This window comes from Equus asinus, chromosome 14, assembly GCF_041296235.1.
Source record: "Equus asinus isolate D_3611 breed Donkey chromosome 14, EquAss-T2T_v2, whole genome shotgun sequence".
NCBI lineage: Eukaryota > Metazoa > Chordata > Mammalia > Perissodactyla > Equidae > Equus > Equus asinus.
The window spans coordinates 34739438-34756996 of NC_091803.1; the positions used below are offsets into that span (position 1 = coordinate 34739438).

Here is a 17559-nt window from a genome sequence, read left to right on the forward strand (position 1 = left end):
GCCCCCTCCTCCTCCTAGGGGACACAATAAGGCACTCTTTAAAAGCTTCCTCCACACCAAAGTGTTAGCAGGGACGGCACGGTGGGCGGCTTTTTTGATCCCTTGATACTTCTCTGTATTTTCATGATAAGAATCTATTACTTTGATAAGGGGACAATTTTTAAATTGTTTTAAAAGGAATCAGTCTGTCCTTCTTAACATCGAACCTCCATAGCTCTATACCTTTAACATTTTCCATGTCCTGGACTAATGGGAGTCGAATCTGAAAATTGGCAAGACACTTTAGCTGCTCAGATCCTACATTTAGATCCTGAGGGTGAATACCGAGCATCAACAGGGCTGGACCGGTGCTCACAGGGAGCAGGCAATTAGCTGGGAGGGACCACTGCCCTTTAAAGTGGGCTGACAGGCGTAAGGGAACACTGCGAGCCCTCGGCTATTTAATCAGAGGCTGGTCCTAATGGATTTCGTATGAAACCAAACAGATTTCTCTGAGCACTTTAACTCCATAAATAACATCTCTGCATTGCGACATAAGGAGGTAGGGAAGAGGAAGGACTCTGGAATCAAGCTGCCTGGTCCTGCTCCTTCCTTGCTGTGGGGCCCTAGATACATTGTCCAACCTCTCTGTGCCTCAATTTCTTCATCTATAAAATGGAGACCATGGTAGTACCTAATTCAAGGGGCTGCTGTGAAGACTGAGTTACTGCCAGGGAAGTGCTTGCCTCAGAGTAAGCACACAGTGAATGTGAACAATCCTTGTTATTATTTTAGAAAATATGGATAATCAAAAAAGAAAAAGAATCACCTGCATTTCTATTTTAGAAAAAAACAAAACAGGCGGAAATCAATCAACCCATCAATTGCCTGCATTACTACCACTTAGAACTAATCACTAGCAGCATTTCAGGGTTATATTCTAGTGGACTCATTGTCTTTGTCCATTTATATATTACGTGTAAGCGAATATTTTCCCTTTATTTATTTGTTTGTTTATTTGTTTCCTTGGAAACAGATCTGCTTACTCTAGATTGACCTTTTCCGTGGAGTATTTACCAAGCTAGGTAATTTGGGAAGGGGTTATGTAACATAGATTCACTCATTCAATCAACAAATATTTCTGGAGCATCAACCACTTGCTGGGCACTCTTCTGGGTGCTGGGGATGGAGCAGTGAACAAAACAGCCAGAAAAAGTCCCTGCTGTCATAGAACTTACATAGTGTGGCCACACAGGCAAGAAACACAATAAATCATTAAAATCCTGGGTGATTCAAAAGAATTAAACACCTAAAAAAATTATTTATCAGTGACTAAGTTAAATGTATCATGTAGTCGAAGTCAATTTGTAAAGGCACTAACATAGTAACTACAACGTCTATGCAGCCCCGTGTAACATATGCGGGCAACGTGGCACCCAGCCATCCTGGAATTGGCTTCATCCCAGATCCTGCATCACAGCCGTGGGTGAAGGGCCGCCACGCCACGTTTCTTTATTTCTCCAAGGCTGCAAAGAAGAGGCAGCACCATCACCAAGTTCTTGGTCTACACCCACCAGATGTAGCATGCTGCACTAAGAGTGTGCAAGCGGCAGTTTTTAAAATCATCCTGTAGATAACATGTCAGATGGGGACAAGCAGGGCAGAGGACTGGGGGAGCCAGGACGACCCACTGGGAAGGTGACAGGAAGCAGAGCCTGATGCAGGTGAGGGAGCGAGCCATGAGGACATTTGGAATCTGTCTTCATTTGTTTCTCTCCATTTTCTTATTGTGGTAAAATGTGCATACCATAAAATTTACCATCTCAGCCATTTTTTAGGTGTACTGTTCAGTGACATTAAGGCCATTCATATTGTGTGCAACCATCACCACCGTCCATCTCTAGAACTCTTTTCATCTAGCAAAACTGAGACACCGTGTGTGGTAAACAATAGCTGCCCGCTCTCCCCTCCCACCAGCGCCGGGCGACCACCACTCTGCCGTCTGTCTCTATGAATTCGACTACACTCAGCACCTCACGGAAGTGGAATCACACAGTATTTGTCTTTTGTGGCTGGCTTATTTCACTTAGCATAATGTCCTCAAGGTTCACGCATGTTGTAGCAGGTGTTGGAATGTCCTTCCTTTGGAAAGCTGAAAAATAGTTCGTTGTTTGTGTAGACCACATTTTTCTTATCCATTTCACCATTGATGGACACTTGTGTTCCTCCCACGTTTTGGCTATTGTGAATGCTGCTGCTATAAGCATGGGTATACAGATATCTCTGAGAGACTCTGCTTTCATTTCTTTGTGTATTTCCCGGAAGTGGAATTGCTGGATCATATGGTGATTCCTTTTTAAATTTTTTTAAAGAAGCATTTTGGTTGCACCATTTTACGTTCCCACCAACAGTGTATAAGGACTCCAATTTCTCCACATTCTCACAAACACATATTCTTTTCTGGGTTTTTTTGATACTATTATTGGGTGTGCGGCGGTCTGTGCCTTCATTTTAATTTTTTATAACAGCTTTATTGAGATATAATTCACATAGCATACAATTCACCCATTGAAAGTGCACAATTCAATGGTTTTAGTATATTCACTGACATGTACAAGCACTATCACAGTCAATTGTACATTTTCATCACCCCAAAAAGAAACCCTATATCTGTTAGCTATCACCCCCCCATGCCTCCAGTCCCCCAGCCCTAGGCAACTACTAATCTACTTTCTGTCTCTATAGATTTGCCTGTTCTGGACATTTCCCATAACTGGAATCATACAATACGTGGCCTTTTGTTCTGGCTTCTTGCACTTAGCACAATGCTTTCGAGGTTCGTCCATGTTGGAGCACGCACCAGTCCTCCATTCCTCTTTACGGTGTGGCCTTCATTTTGGTATTGAACTCTTGCACTTTTAGAGAGCACGAATTCCAGACCTTGCCCTCAGGCTACCAGTCCGTGGACTGACTGAAAAGACTGCTGTGAGAAGAGCAAGGCGGGATGGCGCTGTGGAAAGTTCTAAATTTCCTCAGCTCTGCCCTTAGCAGCTGTGTGACCAAAGGCGAGTGACCTCACCTATGAGACACAGTTTCCTCCACTGAAAGATGGGGGTAATTACAGTGTATCCTCATTCAATTTGTTGTGAAGATTAGCAATAATATGAGGAAGGGGCCCGGCACATAGTAGACACTCAATAAATTAGGGCTTTCCTGAGGAGCAGGGACCTTTGCAGACACCACACAGCAGGGGCAGTTCCCGCCGCCCTCCTTCCGTTAGCTCCAACTTTCATTCAGAAAGTCACCTCTGGATATGACAGACCCAAACGTGGTGACAGGAAAGGCCCTCAATCTGAATATATGTTTCCTACTACTCAATATACGATCAAACAGAAATCTCCTTTAAACATCCCTCTCCTTTCCCCCAAACTCTCCTAAATTGCCAAATACCCAGTTCACCCTTCCCTCTTCTCTCAACATCTGAACCCGCCCAGTTACTCTCTGGCCTCAACTGTCCTGCCCCACTCTCCCCAACAAGAGCCCAGAATGCTCACCGTCTGTTGTTCTTACCGTCAATCTTGAGACCAGATTCCCAAACCCAACCACCACCACCAAGACCACAGCAACAGTCTTCCAAGGTTTGGCAAGCATCTCTTGCCCAGGGGGAGGGAGATTCTACAGCAAACACCTATGGGCTTTGCTGTTTTATGCAGATCTCCTGGTCCACCCTGTCCATTTTTCAAAGGAGAAAGCAGGCCCGTCTAGCCGGTAAATTGCAGAGTTGGGCCAGGAACACAGATCCCCTGAGTTTTAATCCAAATGAAACTGCATTAGTGAGAAGAGCCTCGCAAAGGAAGATTTTGAATCCAAAGCTATTACTGGAATCTTGCAGCTAATCTATAGTACCAGGATTTTGCTGATGTGGTTACAACACATTCTCTACCAAGAATAAACCCACGTAATTAGTATGTCTGGCCTCTAGCCTGACATCCTTATAAATTTCCCCCAGGGGATTCCAGTCTGCAGCCAGGACTGAGAACCAGAGCTGTAGGTAAATTACCTGGAATAAAAATGTTGTTTATTTTTCTTGACAGTTTAAAAAATATTACCAAAACCAGCCACCAGTTATTGACCTTCCACTTTGTGCCAGGGATCTATTTAATGGCACACATGGTATTTAATCTCATTTAATCCTCACGGGAGCCCTCTACACAGGCCCTAATTGTCCCCATATAACAGAGGGGAAAGGTGGGCCTTGAGAGGATGGGCGACTTGCCCATGACCACACTGAAGGGAAGAGGCAGGACCCCAGTTGTGTCAGACCCCGAGGCCAATATTCTTAATAACGACAGTACGCTGAATGTTTATATTACTAATAATAGTTACCATGTATTGATCACTTATTATTATGAGCCAGGCACTATTCCAGTTCATTTCATCCTCGCAGAAAACCTACAGAGTGGTTACTAATATTAGTATTTCCACATTATTGCTATGCAAACTGAGTCACAGAGAGGTTGAGCAAACTGCACGAGGTTACACAGTTGGTAAATGGGAAGCGTAATCCAATCTGCTTCCATGAGCCTTCCAGAAGTTTGTAGATTTATCTAGGCCCTACAGAAGCATTCTGCATCTACATAACCACAAGAAGAATGCTGAACATTCAGATGAGAGAATGAAGCTAATGAGGTTGAAAGCATCCATTCACGTATGCTTAAATTTGGGATCTTGAACTTTTGGGGCAGACCATTTAAAAAAGGAAATCATCTTTTATTTTACTATTTAATTTCAGCAGAATAGTAGGGGATCTTTGAGCATTTCAGTAGAAGGCATGTCCTAGCTGGGCAGACTTTTGCAAATTTTAAATGCAAAGATACGTATGAAAGTCAGTGTTATGCAAACATGCCCACTCCGTGGTGAGTCTTAAAAATGGAACTGATGAAAGTCACATCAGGGCATGAAGTCACTAGATTTCCTTTAATCAAATTTTTATTTCTTTGGCAGGTTAAAATGGAGAACGAACTAAGGTTTAAGGAGATATGAGAGAAAAATTAAAATGAAAGTGACACCATACATTACAGATATATTTCCTCTTAAGGAGTCGTGGTATTAATCAAAGCAATCACTCCGTTTAGAACTATTCCTGAGGTGTAATCGTTCTCATTTTACAAGTAGGGAAAATGAAGCACAAAGCTTGCATGGCCCATCAAAAGTTCCAGAGTGGGCTGGTGGCACCACGCATAAATTGATGCAGCATTCTGGGACAACGACACAGTGATCACTGTCTAAACTTGATGTATTCATGTCCTTTGACCTAGCAATTCCATTTCTAGGAATTTATCCTATAGAAATACTTCCATAAGTAAGTAAGAAGGTATCTACAAAAGTGTCTATGGCAAAAAGTGTCATAATACAAGCCAAATATCCATCCACAGTGATTAGCTAAAAAAAGTAGGATACTGATCTATCATCTTTATGGAATCATGAAAAACAATGAGAGAGATCTATATATTTTGGCATGAAAAGATGCCAAGTGAAGGAAAAGCAAGTTACAGTGCACTAGACATCACATACGTTTCCATGTTTATAAATATGTGTGTGAGTATATTTTGTATATGTGTGCATATTTATATATTGATAGATGGACAAAGGAACTCTATATGCTGACACCCTCAATAGTGGTTGTCTCTGGAAAATAAGTCACTGAAAATTTGACCTTTTTGGTTATATGATAGATTATGTTTGCTAGTCGCAAAGAGTCACAGCCAATGCCGGAATCCATCTCCTGGGCCACAGGCTAGATGTTCTCTGCACCTTGGGTGCACACCTCCCTGTTCCTCATCGGTAGAGGGACAGGGAGTCGAGCAGGGAGAGAAGAACAGCCTCATCCTTCCCCACTGGCCCTGGCTTCTTGTTCTAGTGGAAATGTCTCCCAGAAACATGGAGAGAGATCCCGCAGCCTTTGGACTGGGGACCTAGCCTCCTTCAGCCCCAAACCTCCCCTCTTCCAGCGGCCTGTGGTCATTTCAGTGTTAGTGTGCAGGGTGGGAGGCATGGCCAGATGCTGCCCACTGTCCGGCCCTGGGACCCTGCTGGGATGACTTGCACTGGGCCAACGTTCCTTGCTGGGCACACAGGTTAAAGCAACTGGACGACCTGGCATGAGATGGCATTTGGTTCCCCGGCATCAGGCAGCTCTGGCCTCTGGCCCTCCTGGCTGTGGGAGCTTGTGAGAGTTATGTATCCTCCCAGCCGTGGTTTCCTCATCTGTACAATGGAGACAATATCCTCTTTCTGAGAGAGCGGGTGTGAGGACCACACGGAAGCGTAAGGTGCTCAGTGCAGTGCCTGGCACATGGTGCGTGTTCAATAAATTACAGCTAGTCCTTAGTTCCAGATGTCCTTCTCTGCTCTAGGAATGAGGTCCCAGGGGCATCCTAAGGTCACAGCATGTGGTGTGGCCAAGATGAGGTGCCTATTGTGAGAATATCCTTAAAACCCAATCCTAATAGTTAAAATACTATATTTATAATCAGGAAGGAAGTTTTTCTGGTTTCCACCCCTACCCCAGGCTTTCATCTTTTCCCTCCAGAAGCAAATGCTGCTCTAAGAAACTCGTTATTATATTTAGGGGAAGGATGGCATTCACTACATTACAGTGTCCTCTTAATGAGAGAAAAATCAGCTCCAGGAATAAGTGGGCTTCCAAAAAACGTTTTTAACCCTGAGGACACAATAAACAATGTAATGATCCTATTTCCTTCATTGGTGTGGCTTCTAGGAAGCTCAGAGCCATATTTCTATTTACTGTAGGAACATTTTTGAGGTTATTATTCACAGTGCATAATGTACTAGGGAAGGGCCCCGTGTTTCCTAAACAACTGGCTTGTCTTTTTTCTTGTGGACACTGTGAATTATGTAACAGACACTATTTCCCTCTTTGCTTTGTCTCCAAGAAATCTCTAGCAAGCATAGGCCTTGGAGTAAGTATTTTGCTTACTGCACTTAGTGACTTTATTTTTTCCCTGCTCTTAATTCTTCCTTAACCCAATTACCACATTTACCTAAAAATGTTATGTTTTGTGTGTTTCTGTAAGCTACAACAAACCAGCCTTGGAATGAGGTAGGGAATAAACAGGTAAGCAAAGAAAAGTAAACAATCTATTTCCTTTGACAGGTCATCCTCCCCCACCCCTTTCTTTAAAACATTAAGAAGATGTGAGAGAGTCATTAAGAGTATTCACACATATGTAAAGAATACACACAGAGGAGAAATGTAATCAGATGTCATATATATATATGAAATGCAAGCTGATGTCATAGACAATTTCTGTGGTTTCTTTCTTCCTCCTCATACTAGATATCCAAGTAAAATATGGATATTCTATTACAAAGCACATTTGAAAATAATTACCGACTATACGAAGCTAAAAATATGCTACTAATTGAGAAGGGATTTTTGCCCACATCCCAAAAATGACTCCGGCATCTTCTCTTGGATTATATTGGCTGCAATTCTTGTCACACACATTTTTAAATAATTCCTGCAACTGTCCCTGTGGCTAGAGACTCAAGACTAACTTCACACCATTTCTGTCCTAGAAGAAAAAACCCTGTTTGGGATGGCTTCTGACTCAGTGTAACACGAGATGGGCTATAAATGGCCACGAATCTACCCCGACAGCTGGCGCTTCTCTCCCTCAGGCCTCCTGTCTGCACCCAGGCTGCTCCGAGGAGTGAACTCGGCAACACGTATTCAGTCTGCAAATACCAGAGCACGACACGGATAAAACGGCAGGCCCTCAGGGAATGTATCATGTCTGTTTGCTGGATTTGTATGTGGATGAGTTCGTGGGCTTTTCAGATGAAGTTGAAAACCCATTTTTCTTTGCAACCCCTCTACTTCTTTTATCGCAAATTTAAAGGAGGACGAACACGTGTTTAACACTAATTTTCAAACTGCTTCATTAGAGGACTTTGGGGTCTGATTGCAGCGTCCCCTTGGCTCGGGGATTTCTTTTCTAAACCTCCCACTGCCCAGGCGGATAAGGTTTAAAACAGGAAGTAACTCTGCAGTGGATGAGCTTTACAAAGTGACGCAGCTCGGTGACACCGGAGGGTAATGGAAGCCGTGCTTCACCTGGCGGGCAGCAGCCTGTACCCTGTCCCTCAAAGGTCAGCCCCTCCCGAGGGGCTTCAGTCAACGCAAACACAAGCAGCAAGAGCCCGAAGCCCAGGCCATAAGAAATGGGACAAGTAGCATGTCATGTTCAGGAGGACTCCTGAGAGGGTTGGCCTGATGGTGGAATCCAAGCGAGCGTCTTACGTCTCTGCGTCTCTCCTCAGCTATGTGTCAGAACACTGGGCAGATAAAGGGGACGCGGGGGCTCCAGCCCCAGGCCCTCCACTGGCTGTGTGACCTTGGGCAAGTCCCTTGACCTTCCTGGGCTTCTAGTTTTTCATCTGTAAAATTAAGCCCACAAGTCCACCACTGAATACATACAGACTGCCTGATCTGGGCAGGCCCTGTGCTGGGTTTGCGGGCGTCACGATGGGTAGCACAGACATGGTCCCCACAGGGAACCCCATGGAGCTTAGAGTCTAGTGGAGGGGAGCAACACAAAATTGCTTAAAAGCACACAGATTTGTGTGTGTGTGTCTTTGAGGAAGACTGGCCCTGAGCTAACATCTGTGCCAATCCTCCTCCACTTTATGTGGGACGCCGCCAGAGCATGGCTTGCTGAGTGGTGCTAGGTCCACGCCCAGGATCCGAACCTGTGAACGCCAGGCCGGGGAAGTGAAGTGTGAGAACTTAACCGCTATGCCGGCCCCGCCCCCACACGGGTTTTTAATAATGACAGTACTAACATTTACGGGAACAGTGTGCCAGGACTTGCTCTAAAAGATCACCTCTTGTAATCCTTTAACTGTATGAGACAGGTACTATTATTAGAGTCCCATTTTGCACCTGGGGAACCTGCAGCTTAACGAAGTTAGCCAGATCAGAGTCACCCAGATAAAAGTAACGGGATGCCATGAACAGGTCTGGCCAACACCGCAACCCAGGCCTTCATCCACTGCACTGTACTTCCTTCTTCTCTGACCGCAGATCTGGGGACAGGGGTCAGAAGTGGCTTTACTACCTGAGGGCCGTTTTATCACAGTCTCATCGTAAATGGGAAATTTACCCGGGAGTTCACGTTGTGGCGTTTCCTGAAGACCCTATCTTGTTTGGAAAACACGCTGGAGCCCCGGAAAGGTGGCAACGGACGCGGGCAGCAGGTGGTTGGGACAGAAATGCTTCCACCCTGCCCCTTGCTGCGGGCTGCACCTCTCCATTCAATCCTGGCTGCCCTCTCTGCTCATAGCCAGCCAAATCAGTCAGTCAACCAACAGCAAGTCGACTCAAAAGAAAAGGTAACGACAGAAATAGATAGGGATGCTGCACTCTCCCTGACCTTTACACTGATTACAGCCCTGATTGGCCTCCAGCGGGGAGTGAAACGAAACAGCAGTTACACAGGGAAGAGGGGCCTGTGCTGAGCCTGCTGGACACTCACAGCTCGAGCTACTTCCTAACGAGGGATCCTGACACTGCCAGTGTGATGAGCTCCTGCTCTGCACCGGGCACTGTCTGTGTCCTGGCTCACCAAAGCCTCAGAACCCTGTCCACTCATTCACTCACTGACTCACTTATTCATTCAACCGATATTTATTTGGTGCTCATTTTGCACCAGGCACTGAACTAGGACAAGGTCTTTGCCCTCATGGAGCTTACACTTTGGTGAGAAACATACATAAGTGCCAAGGACACAAATAACACACGTATGATCGTGCATCAGCAGGATGCCCAGGGCTCAGGACACGCGGGCCTAGAGGACTCCACATTTTAAAGAAGGCACAAAACAATTGGGGATCAGGCTTCTCCTCTGAGTCTCAACTCTGGAAGACCATTAGAATCAGGGAAACAACATTAACATGGATGCCCGGGGCCCATCCCAAAATAATCAAGTCCGAATCTCCGGAGGTGAGGAACTGGTATTTTTTTTAACTTAAAAATTTGACATAATTTTGAATTTGCAGAAAAGTTGCAATAATCATCCAAAGCACTCTCAGAGTCACCACTGTTTATACTTTACCACATTCACTTTTCATTTTCTCCCTGTATACATGTGTGTATGAATATGTGCACATGTGTGTTACACATTATTTTTTCTGAATCATTTGAGATTAAGCTACATGTCATATCCTTTGATCCCTAAAAACTTCAGCATGTATCTTAAGAATGAGGAGCTTTCTTACATAGCCCAAGAACTTGATCAAAATCGGGAAACTTAACAGTGTTCCATACTATCAGCCAATATAGAGCCCGTATTCAAGGTTTGCTAATTGTCTCGATAACGTCTTTTACAGAATTTTTTCTCCACCTAGGGTCCAGTCTAAGATCACACACTGCACTTAGCTGCCTTGTCTCTTTGGTCTCCTTTGATCTTGGTCTTTCTCGACATTGGCATTTTTGAAGAGTCCACATCAGTTATTTTGGAGCATGTCCCTCAAGCTGGGTTTGTCCGACGTGTCCTCATGATGAGATTCAAGTTCTGCACTTTTGACAGGCACAGTGCATAAGCACACGTCACGTGTCCTCAGCGCATCACAGCAGGAGGCACATGATGTCAGTTTGTCCCATTGTTGGTGATACTGATTTTGAACACTTGGCTGGGGTGGGTCTGCCAGGTTTCTCTGATACAAAGTTACTATTTTCCCCTTTGTGTTAAAGACTAATTTGTGGAGAGACATTTTGAGACTTAAATATCACATTCCTCATCAAACTTTCCCTCAGTGGTTTAGCCTCATATTGATCATTCTTGCCTGAGTCAGCTATGTCAGCTGTAATATGGTTACAGAATACTGCCTTTTAAATTTCATTACACCTTCCAAATGTATAAGGTGGCATGCTAATTAAGGAAAAGCTTCCTCTTCTCCCTCACTTATTTGTTTGTTTCTTTCTTTAATTTACTTTGTATCCATATGCACATTTGGATTTTATTTTAGTCAATGAGTTACAATTCATTACTGTCACTGTTAACTCTGACACTTAAATTGTCCTAGATTTGCCCAGTGAGTCTCCCCTCGGGGAGGGGGGGGGCAGGGGGGACTGTATTTTTCCCCTAGGTCCCCAACATTTTCTTGAGCCTTCTTTATCTTCTGGCATAAGATGTTCTAGGCTCATCTTCTCCTTTCCTGGCTTCAGCCCTAGAATCAGCCATTTCTCCAAAGAATCCTGATTCCATTAGAATGAGGGGTACTTAGAAACCAAGATCCGGGCACTAGGAATGCTCACTGCTTCTAGAATTTCCAGTCCATAGCTTTGGTATTTTTAGAAAGTTCCCGAGGTGATTCAAATGTGCAGCCAATATTGAGAACCACTGTTTATGAAGAAGGGAACCAACTGTCACCTAAATAGATGGCAGCAGGAAGGAAAGCAGGAGAAGAAATCATAGGCACTGTGGAGAAATGAACCAATGCAGTATGTTTCAAACCACGGGCCATGAAATCAACTTACTGAGTCACATCCAGCATTAAAACAACAACAACAAAAAACTAAATAGAATAGAAAATGCCAGAGGGTATTACACATAATAACAGAATTTTTCTTAAAACTTTTGTTTTAGGTATATAAATCATCTGTATATTCATATGTACTAGATTGTGATATAAAACTATTTCTTATGGGGCACAGTCCAAAAAGATTGAGAAGTGCTGGCCCAGAGGCGAGTGCTGTACTTTTTTCTCCTCTCTTAGATAAGAGTGGGCGCTCACCCCGACCCAAGCCCTGAGGCAAGGGGGGAAGATCCAAGAGAAGCACTCAGAAAGACTGGGGCGTCTCCTCGCCTGGTTGGACACCTGCTTGGAGGGCAGTTTCCACAGCTCGTTCCCCTGTGCCCACACGAGCAGGTTCAGTATGACCTGGGGAGACACGCTGGGGCAGAGCAAGGAGGGCAGTGGAGAAGTCTGCATGTCCGCCATTGGTTGCCTGTGGGTCAAGGGGACGCTGAGGGGTAACTTGGACTATCTTTCCAATGCCCCACCCAACACGGCTGGCCTTTGGGTAACGAGACACCCAAGAGCAAAAGGCCAGGAGTGGACTGGCAGAGGTGGAATTTGGGGGGCGGGGTGGAAGAGGTGGCGCCAGAGCCAGATCCCCATAGGGGAGTTGTGCCACCTGTTGTCCCCCATGAGGAAGAACTCAAATAACATGGGTGAGTCAGAGCCAGCACGGGGATGCCTGCTCCCGAGAATGGCCCAGCGGTCTCAGCCAGAGAGGTAGCAACAGCCGCGAGAGCATGGCGGCAGAAAGTAAAGAGATGGATGCGCCTCTGCGTCTCCCTCCTTCTCCCCTAACCCACTGAAGGAGAACGGGGCGGGGCACAGAAGAAGGAAGGGCGGGAGTGGGAAACATCAGACAGTTCTTTCCCCCACCCCCAACCCCACTGATGCAGGGCGGAGGCAGGTGGGTAAGCGTTAAGTTGGGTCTGAGATTGCGATTTTAAAGCAGACTGGGCTTCATGAAACTAGAACATACTGAGAAGACATGAAATCACCCACTAGGCCATGAAGGGGCTGACAGGGAGCATCGAGAGAGCAGGGTTAAAGAAAGTTTCTGGAGGGAAAAGAAGACTTTTGCTTAGACCCCACCATGTTGAAATTGGTCAATCGGGCAGCTGGGGAAGGCCCCTCTGAGGAGGTAACGCCCAGGCGTGGAGGACGAGAAGGAGCTGGGGAAGGGCGATTGGCAGGAAAGGAACAGATAAAGCAGAGTCCCCAAGGTGAGGAACGCGCCGGCATGTGGCAAGAGCAGAAAAGAGACTGGAAAGCTGCAGCCTAGCGAAAGGGCGCAGGTACGGCGTCGGGGGGTTGGTAAGAGGACCCACAGTATGCATGGCCTGCAGCCTGCTGAGGGAGAGAGGCTTTCTCATGGGTTTTCATAACTCTAAACTCGTGTGTGCTGATTTAAAAGATTCCCACAGCGTGCCTCCTCCCCTCTAGTCCGAATTCCTAAAGGTCGCGACCATGAAGGTATTCTTCCAGGACGTTTAGACAGCTCTGTGTTTCCATGTACGCATTTTTGACGTGGATGAAAACTTAAGGTTTGGCAATTTTTTCCACTTGATAATATATCACGATTCTCCTTCCACGCTGTTGGTTATATAAACGGTGCTAAGTCCGCACCACACAGCCGTTAAACCTCACGAAGCCGCTCTAGTGGTTGACCGGAATGACACTCTGAGTGCGTTCAGTGACAAGGTAGACTATAGGACAGAGTGTACAGATGTGTATGTGTAACAGAATGTAAAATCTCATTTTTAATAAAATATCAATATGTATTTATTTGCATCTCTTTGTACTGGAAAATGTATAGCACGATGTGCACCAAAATATTAACAGTGGTGGGACTTCTGGGGTTTTTCCCCTTTTTTGGCTATTGTTTTTCTAATTTTCCTACTGCGAATATGTAGTAAATTAGTCTAAAAATAAGAGGAAAATAAATAGGACAAAATGGTGACACTTGCACATGACAGGTGGTGGGTGCTTGTTTCCTTGTCCTGTGATGTGTGTGGGTGTGTTTTTAAGACTGGCCCTGTGCTAACACGTTATCAATCTTCCTTTTTTTTTTCTTTTTTCTTCTTCTCCCCAAAGCCCCCCAGTACATAGTTGTATATTCTGGTTGTAGGTCCTTCTGGCTCTGCTGTGTGGGACGCCGCCTCAGCATGGCCTGATGAGCAGTGCTAGGTCTGCTCCCAGGATCTGAACCAGCAAAATCCCAGGCCGCCGAATCAGAGTGCGCGAACTTAACCACTTGGCCACGGGGCCAGCCCCTGTGTGTGTGTTTTTTGTCTCGCAAAAAGGGGCAGGACAAGCATAAAACCCCATTTCACTTCAGACACACAATCAACAACTTAGAAGAATAACTCCCCATCACATTGATAGACACCCTGTTTCCAAAATGATGGGTTATTCTTGATGTCTTGTAGCTTAAACAAAAGACACCTGCAGACACAGGATGACTCTGAATTTGTCCCTGAGTGAGGGACATGGCCTTGTAAATCATATCACATCACCGCTGTCATTCCAGAGCAGCGTCTTAATACGCAGTCACTTCCCTCATGCACAGTTGAGTTCCCTGCAGACACAAAGACCCTCTAAAACCTCAGAGGGCGTCCTTCTTGAGCCTCAGCTGAAATCAGGCTTTTTCTGATTAAACTAACGACTATGAATCAAGCAACTGACCTTTCTGTTCTTGTTTGGCCCAGAAAATTCGGACTCGCTGGTGAATGTGCTTGTTTTCACGTAGTTTCTTCTGCCACTGACGCAGTTCTTGAATCTCAGGATCACAGCGAACCTGGAAAATCCCCACAAAACTTAGTTCCCTTTCCACATACTTCTATATAGCTTGTTAACCCTGCATGGAAAACCCTTTACAAACCAGTTGGATGTACTTTTCATTGTAAATGAATCATTGATCTAAACGAATTAGCTTTACTCCTACAGCTTACAGAATGTTTGAGCATAAATGAGGTCATGGGAAGATTTGCTAAACTAAGGGTAGGTTGAGAACATTCTAGATCTGTGCTGTCCAATAGAAATATAATGTAGCCACATGTGTAATTTTAAATCTCCTTGCAGTCTTGTTTTAAAAAGTAAAAGTAAACTGGTGAGTTTTTTTTTTTTATTCCTGAGGTAGATTCACCCTGAACTAACATCTGTGCCAAACTTCCTCTGTTTTTTACGTGGGTCGTCACCACAGCATGGCTGACAAGTGGTGTAGGTCCACACCCAGGATCTGAACCTGCGAACCCAGGCTGCCAAGTGGAGCATGCTGAACTTAACCACTAGGCCACACGGCTGGCCCCTGGTGAGGTTATTATTATTTTTTTTAATGTCTGTTTTTTTTTTAATTAAGGTTATGAAAGTTAACATCTTTGTGATATTACAGTTGTACATCATTATTAGTCATGTTGTAGGTACACCACTTCACCCCTAGTGCCCTCCCCCCACCCCCCTTTCCCCTGGCAACCACCGATCAGTTCTCTTTGTCCATATGTTAACTACCACCTATGAGTGGAGTCATACGGAGTTCATCTTTCTCTGTCTGGCTTATTTCACTCAACATAATACCCTCAAGGTCTATCCATGTTGTTGTGAATGGGACGACTTTGTCCTTTTTTATGGCTGAGTAGTATTCCATTGTGTATATATACCACATCTTCTTTATCCAATCATCAGTTGCTGGGCACTTAGGTTGGTTCCATGACTTGGCTATTGTGAATAATGCTGTGATGAACATATGGGTGCATGGACCTTTTGGAATTGCTGATTTCAGGTTCTTAGGATAGACACCCAGTAGTGGGATGGCTGGGTCATAAGGTATTTCTACTCTTAACTTTTTGAGGAACCTCCACACTGTTTTCCATAGTGGCTGCACCAGCTTGCATTCCCACCAACAGTGTATGAGGGTTCCCTTTTCTCCACAGCCTCTCCAACATTTGTCACTCTTGGTTTTGGATATTTTTGCTATTCTAACAGGTGTAAGGTGATATCTTAGTGTAGTTTTGATTTGCATTTCCCTGATGATTAGTGATGATGAGCATCTTTTCATGTATCTATTGGCCATCCGTATATCTTCTTTGGAGAAATGTCTGTTCATGTCCCCTGCCCATTTTGTAATTGGGTTGTTTGATTTTTTATTGTTGAGTTGTGTGAGTTCTTTGTATATTATGGAGATTAAGCCTTTGTTGGATAAATAACTTGTGAATATTTTTTCCCACTTAGTGGGCTGTTTTTTTGTTTCAATCCTTTTTCCCTTGCCTTGAAGAAGCTCTTTAGTCTGATGAAGTCCCATTTGTTTATTCTTTCTATTGTTTCCCTCATGTGAGGGGTTATGGTGTCCGAAAAGATTCTTTTGAAGCTGATGTCAAAGAGTGTACTGCCTATATTCTCTTCTAGAAGACTTATTGTTTCAGGCCTAATCTTTAGGTCTTTGATCCATTTTGAGTTTATTTTAGTAAATAGTGAAAAAGAATGGTTGATTTTCATTCTTTTACATGTGGCTTTCCAGTTTTCCCAGCACCATTTGTTGAAGAGACTTTCCTTCCTCCATTGTAGGCCCTCAGCTCCTTTGTCAAAGATAAGCTGTCCATAGATGTGTGGTTTTATTTCTGGGCTTTCAATTCTGTTCCATTGATCTGTGCACCTGTTTTTGTACCAGTACCATGCTGTTTTGATTACTGTAGCTTTGTAGTATGTTTTGAAGTCAGGGATTGTGATGCCTCCGGCTTTGTTTTTCTTACTCAGGATTGCTTTAGCAATTTGGGGTCTTTTGTTGCCCCATATGAATTTTAGGATTCTTTGTTCAATTTCTGTAAGGAATGACATTGGAATTCTGATTGGGATAGCATTGAATCTGTAGATTGCTTTAGGTAGTATGGACATTTTAACTATGTTTATTCTTCCAATCCATGTGCATGGAATGTCTTTCCATCTTTTTATGTCGTCGTCGATTTCTTTCAAGAAGGTCTTGTAGTCTTCGTTGTATAGATCTTTCACTTCCTTGGTTAAATTTATCCCAAGGTATTTTATTCTTTTTGTTGTGATCGTGAATGGGATTGAGTTCTTGAGATCTTTTTCTGTTAGTTCATTGTTAGCATATAGAAATGCTACTGATTTATGTATGTTGATTTTATGCCCTGCAACTTTGCTGTAGTTGTTGATTGTCTCTAATAGTTCCTGGTGAGGTTATTTTTAAGAATACGTTTTATTTAACCTGACAGATCCAAAATAATATCATTCCAACATGTAATCAATATAAAAATATCATTTATGAGCTATTTTGCTTTCTGTTTTCCACACTAAGTCTTCGGCATCTGGTGTGTATTTTACGCTTACAGCACATCTCAGTTTGGACCAGATGCATTTCAAGTGCTCAATAGTCACATACAGCTGGGGGCTACTGTACTGGACAGCACACGTCTAGATTAATCACAGCTAATGTATTAACCACAGTCCCGTTTAACACCAACTGACTGAGTGCCCACTGCTTACTGAGCTTTGTGCTAGACATTGGGAATAAAGAGATTATTAATGATAACTTTAATTCTTTGTATTAGTTTTATTTTAGTATCACCATAGCTCATATTTATTGAGCACTCACGTCCCAGGCAGAGTTTAAGTGCTTTACAAATTTTAACCATCCCATGAGGCAAGAATGATTATCCCCATTTTACAGACGAGGAAACTGAGTTTAAGCAGCTTGCTGAGTCACCAAGCCAAGAGATGACGGAGCTGGGATTCAAATGTAGGCAGACTGTTCCAGCTGCCCTGGACTTAGGGACTCAGAGCCCAGCAGGAGATGGAGTCTACAGGACGAAGGTCAATATAATGCGGTAAGAGTAAGGCTATCGGTGAGGACAAGGGAACCCTGAGGGGGCACTGGACGCAGCCTGGAGGGTCAGAACATCCCATGGAGGAGATGCCCTCTGGGTGGGTTTTGAAGGATGAACTGGAGTTAGCTGTGGGGAGAAG

At 44.3% G+C, this 17559-nt stretch overlaps 1 protein-coding gene across 18 annotated transcripts in view; it reads right to left on the reverse strand.

The window, feature by feature from the left end:
• The window catches only part of IQCK (IQ motif containing K), a 117704-nt gene that overhangs the window by 16030 nt on the left and 84115 nt on the right, over window positions 1–17559 (reverse strand). For 12 of the 18 annotated variants that reach the window (XR_011494278.1, XR_011494275.1, XR_011494277.1 and 9 more), the window contains one exon: window positions 14269–14380. The exons of 1 other annotated variant lie outside the window; for it this stretch is intronic. Coding sequence is in view for 12 of the 17 variants with exons in the window: in XM_070484847.1 (XP_070340948.1) it covers window positions 14269–14380 (112 nt within the window). In the remaining 5 variants the exon portion in view is untranslated. Of the gene's footprint in view, window positions 1–11269; window positions 11484–14268; window positions 14381–17559 lie in introns of those variants that run through there. 5 more of the 18 variants (XM_070484845.1, XM_070484844.1, XM_070484832.1 and 2 more) reach the window with 3 other exon arrangements.